This window comes from Polyodon spathula, chromosome 50 (assembly GCF_017654505.1).
Source record: "Polyodon spathula isolate WHYD16114869_AA chromosome 50, ASM1765450v1, whole genome shotgun sequence".
NCBI classification, from domain to species: Eukaryota; Metazoa; Chordata; class Actinopteri; order Acipenseriformes; family Polyodontidae; genus Polyodon; species Polyodon spathula.
In genome coordinates this window covers 1,044,363-1,056,887 of record NC_054583.1, presented here as the reverse complement: position 1 = coordinate 1,056,887, position 12,525 = coordinate 1,044,363, and the positions used below count along the sequence as shown (strand labels likewise).

At 40.3% G+C, this 12,525-nt stretch overlaps 1 protein-coding gene across 1 annotated transcript in view; it reads left to right on the top strand.

Annotated features, from left to right (window-relative positions):
• The window catches only part of LOC121306787 (butyrophilin-like protein 9), a 12,559-nt gene extending 670 nt beyond the window's left edge, over window positions 1-11,889 (top strand). Inside the window, exons 1-11 of the mRNA XM_041238714.1 lie at window positions 1-101; window positions 1,063-1,140; window positions 2,382-2,753; window positions 2,867-3,039; window positions 7,035-7,374; window positions 7,895-8,014; window positions 8,919-8,954; window positions 9,598-9,624; window positions 9,996-10,022; window positions 10,304-10,330; window positions 11,230-11,889. The exon at window positions 1-101 is cut by the window's left edge and continues 670 nt beyond it. Coding sequence (XP_041094648.1) covers window positions 1,065-1,140; window positions 2,382-2,753; window positions 2,867-3,039; window positions 7,035-7,374; window positions 7,895-8,014; window positions 8,919-8,954; window positions 9,598-9,624; window positions 9,996-10,022; window positions 10,304-10,330; window positions 11,230-11,822 — 1,791 coding nt within the window. The 5' untranslated portion in view covers window positions 1-101; window positions 1,063-1,064 and the 3' untranslated portion in view covers window positions 11,823-11,889. The remainder of the gene's footprint in view (window positions 102-1,062; window positions 1,141-2,381; window positions 2,754-2,866; window positions 3,040-7,034; window positions 7,375-7,894; window positions 8,015-8,918; window positions 8,955-9,597; window positions 9,625-9,995; window positions 10,023-10,303; window positions 10,331-11,229) is intronic.
• Window positions 11,890-12,525: the final 636 nt, after the last annotated feature.

The window sequence follows — 12,525 nt, the reverse complement described above, 5'->3', positions numbered from 1 at the left end:
GCACTATATAGTGTGCACATACATAGGATATTCAGTGCTCAGAAGACGACTTGAAACTCTTTTGTCGGTTCAAGGGCACTGCAGGACGATCGCAAGGGACGGTACGTGTGCATTGTTTCTGTTTACTTAAATATTTTTTTCTGTTCTACGTTTTCTTTGTTGCCTTTATTTCAGAATTTGCATTCATAGTGCGTTTTTTTTTTTTAATGGGCTCAGTCCTAACAGTCTAGGCGAATCAAAACCTTTTCCAATAGCTGTAGGCTATGGATCGCGTGTTTGTTCAGCCCTGGTGTAAAATGGCAGCGATAGTTTGGTATTTTCCTGAAACTGAAACTAGATTTCTACCACCCTGTCATAAAAAGAACCTTCCAGAAACAGCAGAAGACTCGCCATTGTATTACACGGAGATTACTAGTACTGTTTTATAATAGCCAGGAAAACGCAAGTACATCTCTGGATAAATGTTCTGGAAATTTTAGGTTTGAGATAGGAGATAGATCGATATAATTTATAGGAGGATATGTGATCCAGTGGTTAAAGAAACTGCGTAACCAGGAGGCCTCCGATTCAAATCCCAGCTCAGCCACTGACTCACTGTGTGTGACCCTGAGCAAGTCACTAAACCTGCTTGTGCTGCGTCTTTGGGGTGAGGCGTTGTTGTAAGCGACTCTGCAGCTGATGCAAACACCCTAGTCTCGTATCTTGTAAAGCATCTTGTGATCGTGGTCCATTATGAAAGGTGCTATATAAAAAATATTATTTATGTAGTTTATTCACCATCGTCCCACACAAACGCGCCCCAAACTCGGAGAGCGCTCTCTTAGCATCATGGCTCCGACTCTTTGGAACTCTCTCCCAGCTTTGGTGCCTGATGCTCCCACCGTCGCTCACTTAAAAAAAAAAAAAAAAAAAAAAAAAAACACATTTATAACGTTATATATCTTTGGGAACGTATTGCTTACTCTTTCAGGGGAGTCCAAGCCCTTTTTTTTTCTGCTCCACCGCTCACTGGATTCTTCTGATACTCTGTCCACTATACCTGACCCTGTGATTGTCTTATAGAAATGAGAGGAACTGAGTGTTTGCTGAGATTTGAAGGGATCCTCTTTCTCCTTCTCCGGGTGTACTCTGCGTATACAGGTGAGAGAAAGAAACAATACAGCCTGTACCTGTCTGAGTTTTAAAGCAAAGTCTAAAACCAACAGTCTTACCGGCAGGGATTAGAGCAGGGTTGTGAATCATCAAGCAGCCTGTATTATGCATGTAGCCTCATGGGTTCAAATGGCATTGGAATACACAGCTGTGGCCAAAAGATTATAGCATCACCATCTATATAGAATGAACTCACTCAGCTTCATAGAGTCCAGTGAAAGCTGCTGAATAATGTTCCCTTGTTAACATATTGAATTGCACCCCCTCTATATAGAATGAACTCCCTCAGCTTCATAGAGTCCAGTGAAAGCTGCTGAATAATGTTCCCTTGTTAACATATTGAATTGCACCCCCTCTATATAGAATGAACTCCCTCAGCTTCATAGAGTCCAGTGAAAGCTGCTGAATAATGTTCCCTTGTTAACATATTGAATTGCACCCCCTCTATATAGAATGAACTCCCTCAGCTTCATAGAGTCCAGTGAAAGCTGCTGAATAATGTTCCCTTGTTAACATATTGAATTGCACCCCCTCTATATAGAATGAACTCCCTCAGCTTCATAGAGTCCAGTGAAAGCTGCTGAATAATGTTCCCTTGTTAACATATTGAATTGCACCCCCTCTATATAGAATGAACTCCCTCAGCTTCATAGAGTCCAGTGAAAGCTGCTGAATAATGTTCCCTTGTTAACATATTGAATTGCACCCCCTCTATATAGAATGAACTCCCTCAGCTTCATAGAGTCCAGTGAAAGCTGCTGAATAATGTTCCCTTGTTAACATATTGAATTACACCCCCTCTATATAGAATGAACTCACTCAGCTTCATAGAGTCCAATGAAAGCTGCTGAATAATGTTCCCTTGTTAACATATTGAATTGCACCCCCTCTATATAGAATGAACTCCCTCAGCTTCATAGAGTCCAGTGAAAGCTGCTGAATAATGTTCCCTTGTTAAGAATATTGAAGGCTGTTCCCCCTCGGCATAAGATTCTCCAGACAGACCCAAAACAGCCTCAAAGAAGCCCAAAAAAGCTGCTGAATAATGTTCCCTTGCCCAAAGAAGCCCAAAGCAGTCCACAGCCTCAATATAGGAAGATTGTGAAACATGATAATAAGTAACGATTGCAAATGGCATGCATTCAAATCAGCTGCCTGCTCACTCCATTAGTATAGGGACTGATGGGAATATACATGGAAGTGATTAACCTCGTTTCCTGTATCCTCAGATGATTTTAAAGTCGAAGTCCCAGTTGAACCCGTGTCTGCCCGCGTGGGGAGCAGTGTCCTGCTTCCCTGTCGCATCTCCACAGGCGTCAGCGCCGTGGACATGGACGTGAGGTGGATGAGAAACGGGGATGAAATCGTGCATGTCTACGCAACCAGAGCAGACCTGGAGGGCCGGCAGAGCCCACGATTCAAAGGCAGAACTCACCTGGATAGAGAACCACTGGGATCCGGGAACGTGTCTCTACAGCTGAACGATGTCAGAGTCTCGGACGAAGGAAGCTATCAGTGTTACGTAGTTTCAAAGAGCTGGTTCGCTGACTCCTGCCTGCTCAAATCCAAGGTATCAGGGACTGATGGGAATATACATGGAAGTGATTAACCTCGTTTCCTGTATCCTCAGATGATTTTAAAGTCGAAGTCCCAGTTGAACCCGTGTCTGCCCGCGTGGGGAGCAGTGTCCTGCTTCCCTGTCGCATCTCCACAGGCGTCAGCGCCGTGGACATGGACGTGAGGTGGATGAGAAACGGGGATGAAATCGTGCATGTCTACGCAACCAGAGCAGACCTGGAGGGCCGGCAGAGCCCACGATTCAAAGGCAGAACTCACCTGGATAGAGAACCACTGGGATCCGGGAACGTGTCTCTACAGCTGAACGATGTCAGAGTCTCGGACGAAGGAAGCTATCAGTGTTACGTAGTTTCAAAGAGCTGGTTCGCTGACTCCACCATTGAATGAAATTATGGTCTCAGGTGAGCTTCATAGAATGGATTTAAAGCTGCTACATGTTCCCTTGACCACAGGGTTGAATTGCACCCCCTCTATATAGAATGAACTTTTCAGCTTCATAGAGTCCAGTGAAAGCTGCTGAATAATGTTCCCTTGTTAACATATTGAATTACACCCCCTCTATATAGAATGAACTCACTCAGCTTCATAGAGTCCAGTGAAAGCTGCTGAATAATGTTCCCTTGTTAACATATTGAATTGCACCCCCTCTATATAGAATGAACTCCCTCAGCTTCATAGAGTCCAGTGAAAGCTGCTGAATAATGTTCCCTTGTTAACATATTGAATTGCACACCCCTCTATATAGAATGAACTCACTCAGCTTCATAGAGTCCAGTGAAAGCTGCTGAATAATGTTCCCTTGTTAACATATTGAATGACACCCAGCGCTTTGTAGTTTTTCCTCCCAGATACTGAATTAAAAACGGACAAATTAAATAATGTGACATTTTAGAAATCTAAATTGAAGCACTTCTTACTGTACCAGGAAGCAAAAGCTATCTACAGCCTGTCTCAGTGAGACGAGAGAGAAAATGGCGATGTGCTGCTGTGAGGACGTCACTCTTCAACAGGAGGTGGGAGGGACTTCCCCCTCACATAAGGGCCCTGATAGGGCAGCTTTTTGTATATTTGCTCAGAGATTGACGGTCAGAGAGGCTCTTCTGGCCAGTCACTAATATGGCAGAGTCTCTCCGGAGAATAATATCTCCGACATATATACATTCCGTATGTGTCATGGTTAGTTTCAAAACTCATGTGAACGACCTTTGACCACACAATCATGCTAGTGTTTTATGTTGTATATGTTTCTGTAAATACTTGAAAATGAAAACACATGTTATAATATACAAAACAAAACAGAAGGAGTATCAAAGCAATGTTCAAGAAAATTGAAAATTGTCTCTAAATCTTGGATTCCTCAGAATAGCCGCCCTTTGCCTTAATAACAGCCTCACAAACACGAGACATTCGGTTAACAAGTTTCAGCAGGAAATCACCCGACATGTCTTCCCAGCTCTTCTGCAGCAATTCCCAGAGATGCAGAGCACTTGTGGGTAGCTTTGCTTTGACTCTTCTGTCCAGTTCGTCCCATACAAGTTCTGTGGGATTGAGGTCTGGAGACTGGGCAGGCCAGGTCATTAGACTGAGTTGTCCTTCACTTTCCTTCTTCACCAGGTAGTTCTTGCACAACTTTGAGGTGTGTTTTGGGTCATTATCTTGCTGAAGAATGAAGGACTGCCCAACTAGCCGTAATCCTGATGGAATGGCTCTGAAGTATGCTATGATAGCCATGCTGGTTGCGCTTGCCATGGACTTGATAAAGATCACCAACTCTGTCACCAGCAAAGCAACCCCAGACCATGACACTGCCTCCTCCATGCTTGACAGTGGGAACCACACATGCAGAACTCATGCGTCTTAGAAATACTCAGCGGTTGGACCCAAATTTTTCAAATTTTGACTCACTGGTCCATAGGACCGACTTCCACTCCTCAAACGTCCAGTTTCTGTGTTTTTTGGCCCAGGCAAGTCTCTTCCTCTTATTCTACACTCTTAGCAATGGTTTCTTTGCAGCAATTCTTCCAGTTAGGCCAGCTTCATGCAATCTCCTCTGAACAGTTGATGTTGAAACATCTGTATTTCTAGTAGCATTTAGCTGAGCTTGTATTTCAGGGGCAGTTAATCGCCCGTTTCGCAGACTTGCGACTCGAATGAACTTGTTCTCCGATTCTGAGGTCACGCTTGGCCTGCCTGACCTTGTTCGGTCCTCATGAGTGCCAGTTTCTTCAAATCGTTTGATGGTCTTGGCCACAGCAGCTACAGACACTTGCAAAGTTCTTGCGATTTGTCTTAAAGATTGACCTTCATTTCTTAAAGTAATTACAGTCTTTTTTCTTTGTTTAACTGAGCGTATTTTGCCATTTTCTGCTCCCTTACATTCAGGAATGGCAAACTTGTGGCTGTGCTCCATATATTTATAGTAATCATGGACCCTCACCTGTTAACAATATTTGGTGACAAAAGGTTAATTAGGTAACATGCTAGTTAACTCAGAGAACATCTAACAAAGACACTTTTATACTTAGGCCAGTGTTCTAACACCGTGTTATACACATTTCAGACTTTTAACTGACTTGGGCTTCAGACTGAAATCCCCTTGCTTTGGGTGACCATTTCATTGCAATTGACAAGATTTACATTTTCATTTCAAAATTACATTTTTGAATGCAATTCACTTATGATTATCAGCTTATATAACAACACATATCATATAATGAAATATTAAGTGTTTATAGATGCAGTTAAAAGCATATGTAATCATGAAAAACCTGGTTTCAAGCAGGTGTACTCAAACTTGTGACTGGTACTGTGTATATATATATATAAATTGCAAATTTACACGCGGGCAGACACGGGTTCAGCTGAGACTTCGACTTTAAAATCATCTGAGGATACAGGAAACGAGGTTAATCACTTCCATAAATTATCTGTTTATTTATGAATAGCATTTTTATCATCCATAAATTAAGTCATGCATAGTAGAAGACCCAAGCCAAAGCCCTTGATTACTTGACTTGGGCACAAGCAGAAGAAACACAGCTGATCTAATTCCTACACAGACCCCTGGAGCCTGCGACGAGCTCGATTGCTAACAGGCTTATTGCTCTGTATCTCCGGATTGCGATTTAAATGGCGCCCCTTTTAATGCAAACGCAGAAGATAATTAATACTTCAAGTCGTTTCGTTGTTAATTCTGCTTGTTGCTATTTGTTAAGTATTTTACGAAATCAGCGGTGTGCCGTGTAGAGACTACATCTTCCTCACAGTGAGAGGAAAGCCACCCGCTTTCATCGAGGAATGTACAGCTACAAAATATTTGAGCTTGATTTAATCCAGCCCATGGTTAACAGCAAGGCAGGTAGAGAGAACATAAATACATGTCAAAGTCAACCAACCCTATATTAATAAGTAACAGTTGCTACCAAATGCCCAGCAGTCGTGCGCTGCCTTTAAAATTGTAAGTTTGTTTCCCAATGCGTCTACACATCAAATGTACCAAAGGCGGAACTTTGGGATGGGACAGGGTTTTGAAGTTGCCTTAAACTGAAGGAAATCAACATGTGAATTGAGACCTCGGCAAAATTGGTTCTGGTGATTAATTATCTTGAGGCAGCATGACAATACAATCATTTTTCAAATGAAATAAATAAATAAGTACATCATCAATATTTATTTATTTTATTAATAGTTTTAAAAATATATATTTTAAAGTTTATTTACAGTTTCTAATAGTATATCACCTTCTCCCACTGAAATCATTAATACTGAGCAGCTGTTCACTATTCCTGACACCAGACAACGTGAACACTGGATCAGCGTTGTTATTTAATTGGGAGTCAATGTAAATTAGGGTTATATATTACTAATTAATAGGATATAAATAGCATCTTTTAAATATTGAGAACTGAAATAGCATTTTGTACAAAATAAAAGTAAATATCTTGAATAAACCTACACACGTTTATTTTGTAAGATTTGTATTTTCACAATGATTCGGATAACTAGGAAGCAGTATAAATGAAGCAAGTGCTTAGCGCTCAGTTCACGTGTTTATTGCTTTCAGTTTAAGGGCAACTTAAAAACCCTGTCCCGTCCCAAAGTGTTTCGGAATTATGGGGCCAGGTGGCAACCCTACTCGTAGGCCTACCGATATTCAGAACAACGTGATGTCACAAGTTTCTTTGTAATGGTTAAAACAAAGCATCTGCTAAATGACTAATTCATAATAATAATAATAATAATAACAGCAACAATGGGTTAATGGCATACGGTGTGTGACGCGTACAGTCTGATTGTCTGAACAGTTATGTCAATATTATTTTACACTGCCACCCCTACCCCCTCTCTTTCTACCCGCAGCTCTCGGGAGCTCCCCGCGCTTCACTGTGGCTGGCCGGCAGGACAGTTCCATCACTCTGCAGTGTGACTCGGAGGGCTGGTTTCCTAAGCCGGAGCTGCAGTGGAGGAGTGTGAAGGGTGCTGATTTAACAGGGAGAGCTGTTCTCACCGAGAAGCCAGGACCGGACGGGCTCTTCACTCTCCAGAGCACTCTGCAGATATCGGAACAGGAGGCCGACGAGATCATCTGTCTTATCAGACACGGGGAGGAGAAGAGAGTCCTACAGACTCGAATCCACATTGACGGTCAGTCAAACCTGCTGCTTTTTCTGTACCAGTTGGAAAATTACTTCTCATTCCTTATTAGTTTATTCGACAGACGTACAGGGTTACAGTAAGATTCATATTTAAATAGTGTCGTTTACAGTAAGTGCAAATAATACTACTACTAGAATATATTATGAACTAGGATGCAACAAGTTAGGATTACAAGAAGTTATATATCTACAGTGACATATTTAAACCCACAGACTGATAACCCATTGCATCCTTTCTCACTAAATATCTTGGGCTCCATGAATAGATACCCCAACCCCCTGCCCTTTCCCTCCCTCCTTCCCTTTTCATGTTAATGAGAAAGTGAGTGCAGTGACACCTTAAAATGTTTCCTATCAATGAAAGCAAATTTATTTACTGTAAATACTGCTATCAACAACATGAAATGATTGTCAGAAACTCTGGACTGTCCAAATCCAATGATCTTGTGTCCTGTTCTTGAACCCTGGACTGTGCAAATCCAATGATCTTGTGTCCTGTTCTTCTGCAGGTGAATTCTTCACACTGGTTGCCCCCTGGTGGAAGGGATTGTCAGTGTTTTTCATAGTTTGTCTCGCACTCTTTGTATTGTGCATCCTTGTGGCCATGTCCTACTACAGGAAGAGAGAAGGTAAGGACTTTTATTAACAGCAGACATTGCACATACTTCAATGCTGTGTACTGCAATGCACTCTGTCACTGGATTTGAATGAAAATGAAAATATTCACTCTGAAGCTTTGCATCTGTGGCAAAGTTTTGTATCACCCTATTGATATATAGAATGAACTAATTTTGCTTCATAAAGTCGAATGAAACCTGCTGAATAATGTTCCCTTGTTAATATATTGAATTCCACACCCTCTATATAGAATGAACTCCCTCAGCTTCATAGAGTCCAGTGAAAGCTGCTGAATAATGTTCCCTTGTTAACATATTGAATTGCACCCCCTCTATATAGAATGAACTCCCTCAGCTTCATAGAGTCCAGTGAAAGCTGCTGAATAATGTTCCCTTGTTAACATATTGAATTGCACCCCCTCTATATAGAATGAACTCACTCAGCTTCATAGAGTCCAGTGAAAGCTGCAGAATAATGTTCCCTTGTTAACATATTGAATTGCACCCCCTCTATATAGAATGAACTCACTCAGCTTCATAGAGTCCAATGAAAGCTGCTGAATAATGTTCCCTTGTTAACTTATTGATTTACACACCGCTGCTTTGTAGTTTTCGAAATCTAACATGACATACTGCTATTCTGGCTTGCAATATAATTGTATAGTTTCATGATGTTAAATCAAAGCTCTAAATTATGTTCATACAGTGTTTTATTGAATGGTCTCAATCCTGAAATCCGAGCTGATGTGAAAGTTCTGGCCGCAGCTGTAGCTCTCTCAACACTTCTTGTCTCTCATGATTGATTGCGTTCACGTCACATGCTCTGTATCAATGTGTTTGTGATGCATTTATTGTTTTGTGACCCTGCTAATATGTAGAGACGATGATATATTGTAATATTTTCCTTTTGTTTCAGCCACCAAGGAAATTAAGAGACAGAGTCTTGTAGCAGGTAAAGTGAATTCATTAAACACATTAAAACATGATGTAAACTGGTGTACCTGAGTCAGCTCTCGTATGTCCAACTCTCAGTGATACCTCATCACTGTAATCTATCATACTGGCACGGGGCAGACCAGCAGAGTTGAACAGGGGTCCAATGGTTAAAGAAAGGAGCTTGATACCTCAAGGCTCTGGGTTCAATCCCAGCTCAGCCACTGACTCCCTGTGTGGGACTCTGAGCAAGTCACTGAACCTCCTTGTGCTGCGTCTTTGGGGTGAGCACAGAAAACAAAACGAGGTGCTATTGGAAGTGACTCTGCAGCAGCAGCAGTTGTTGATGATGCAGAGTTCACCCCCTAGTTTCTGTAAGTTTCTCTGGATAAAAGCGTCTGCTGAGTGACTAAAATAAGAGTAGAGTTTAACTGTGACTCTGTGGAGATCCAATGGTCCATTTTAGCACAGTGCTTTTGCACATGGCAGCAAGCAGAGACTCCTTGGGGTAGTGCATGCGTTTACTCAAACGAACCTCCAGGGGGTGTGCCAAGACAGACCCGGTCAATCAGAGGAGCAGAATTCAGGTAAGATGAATGCAATTCGAACGAGACAAACCCCTTTAAAACATTCCACTCATAAAAACCTCTCCTTTCTTTCAGAGTGCGATGACCTTCGTAAAGAAATAAGTAAGATTTTCTGTTTTTTTTAAATGCAGTAATCGCTTTAATTTGATCAACCTATATACGCCCCGTTAGGATAAACAAGATCTGGATTTTTTTTAGAGCATTTTACAGCACTGCAGATTCCAAAAGTGCAGCATCGTTTGATGCAGGTTTATTCACATCCAATAGGATCCCAGGACAGTAGAGTCCGAGAGTCTAGTTATTCAGCCACTGCAGTCTGTAAACACAGAAACAAAGTTGTTGAAATGCTTGTCTGCTTTACTTAGATTAATATGCACCATGTCACTTACAATACATACTGCTGTAGATTGAGAGCACTGAAGACATTGCCAGGGCTGTTATTGACTGGTACTGAAACGCTTTTATCTCAACAGAATCCAAAGGATTTGTCCTCAAATCAGGTAAACTTGACTTTCTTAGTTTCTTCTAGTTTTGTTTTTTTGACCAGTGCAGAGTTTCTGATTGAAGTTCTGGATGAACTACCTGCAATATCACAAGATCCACTCAACAAACAGACAGGAGACGAAACAGACACTTCCGATATCTCTCTCTCTCTCACACACATTAACACTGAGGAAAGCATTCGCAGAAAAAATCTAAAATAAATCAGTTATGAATGAACTTTGTGTGCAGAATTCTTGAACAGCATTATCTCCCTCTGTCTCTGTTTTATTTCTTATAGAATGGAAGGAGATCCTGGATGATTCAGGTAACTTGTTTTATTTACAAAACCAATCAGCCACTTGTTTTTGTCTACGAAGGTATTTTTCAATAGCATTGCAGATAGAGAGCGCTGTCATTCACAATACACAACTGTTATTCCAAAGTGTCATTTGCAGCGTTTTGTGTGAATGGAAATAATAATTAATGTTACAAAACTAGTAACAAACAGGCGTTGAATTGACGTCACATTATTATCACTGTTTATAGTATTAACAGTTTACTGTGCATGGTGAAATATATTAAGAGCTGCATCTCATTTTGGATTCTCTCTAGCATCTATTCAAACTAAGTAACAGAATGGCTGGACAAACAACCCTATTGCCATGTTGCTAAGCAGATACTTGAAATAGGGATTTCACTAAATGTTGTTGTATTTAGGGTTAAACACACAGCTCAGGACAAAAGTTTTGCATCGCCTGAATTTTAGGATTGAGAAAAAAAAAAAAAAAAAAAAACTATGAACATAATTTAGATATTTAATTTAACAAGTAATCAAAAGAAACTACTAAATGATATTGCAAAAGTAAACTAGAAGCCAGAATAGCAGTACAGTATGTTAGGTTTTAGATTTTAAAAGGTCAGTTTTATTCATTAATTATCTGGGAAAACTACAAAGCGGTGTGTAATTCAATATGTTAACATAACATTATTCAGCAGGTTTACGTTCGACTTTATGAAGCAAAATTAGTTCTTTCTGTATAGAGGGGGATGCTAAACTTTTGTCCAGAGCTGTAGTTTCTTCAGCATTAAAGCACTTTTATAAACACCATAAATTATCTTTATAAATGAATCCAAAAAATAAAGTGTATATATATATATTGCTGTAGATTAAAAATCAATGTCTGTTAACATTGATGATGAAGGGTGCTTGCTTCTCCTCTCCAGTGGCTGTGACTCTGGACCCTGATACAGCACATTGTCGTCTCACTGTGTCTGAAGATGGGAAACGTGTGAGAAATGACTTCAAAGACAAGTCTGTCCCCAACACTGAATGGAGATTTATTCACTATCACTTTGTGCTGGGCAGGGAGGGGTTCACCTCAGGGAGACACTACTGGGAGGTGGAGGTGGGGAAGAGGAACAACTGGAAACTGGGTGTGGCCAGCGAGTCTGCCAAGAGGAAAGGACGTGTTGATCTGAGTCCCAAGGAAGGTTACTGGGTGCTCCAGTTACTTAATGGACATGATATCAGTGCCTTGGTCGACCCCGAGAACCCTCTCAAGCTGCTGCCCCCCCTGAAGGTCGGGGTTCATCTGAATTATGAAGAAGGCAAGCTCTCTTTTTACAGGGTGGAGGATCGTTGTGCTATTTACACCTTCCTGGGGAAATTCTCTGGGGAACTCTTCCCTTTATTTGATCCAGGAGAGGAAGGGGAAGAACTTGTGATCCTGAACAAACAAGATCAATCAGATAATTCAGTTTCACTCAAAATGGGACCCAGCAATACCGGGTGTGATTCTTTTTTGCTTCAGGTTTAACAAAATTGAGAAAAATGAACATGGTCAGATTATATATATATATATATATATTATATATATATATATATATATATATATATATATATATATATATATAAAACATATATATATTATATATATAATATATTATATATATATATATATAAACAATACAATGTTCGCACTAAAAAGTGTTATTTTCTGGAAACAAAAGGTCAAGATCTAAGTGAAGTTCCTATAGTTTTTCCACATACTTTTTTTATATATCCTATTAGAATTCACCAAATTTTATTTCAAATATTTAGACTCCTGTTTACTCAATCAGATGTCCTGCTTGCATATTCTTATTAGACTTGCTGGTTTAAGAATGCTATTGGTTTGTATAGAAGGATGAATGCTCGCTTTTCCATGTAGTTGATTTTTACACTGAAGCTGGAATATCACCTGAATATTATTGCTGGCTGAGATTAATGTACTGACTTGTGCTGTATTGATGCTAATCATCTTTTACATTTTCTGCTGTATTTTACTAACTTTTTGATAAAAAGAAAAGGAATGCTATAGTTAATCTGTACCCTGTTAAGAGACTTGCCTCTGTCATTGACTGTGGGTGAAGGATCTGCTACACGTTAAAAGTTCTCTATTCTGTATTCTATACAGCTCTGTGATACAGTGTATAACTACAGCAAGTTGCGATATATTTCTTGCTTCTGTTTTTACTGTT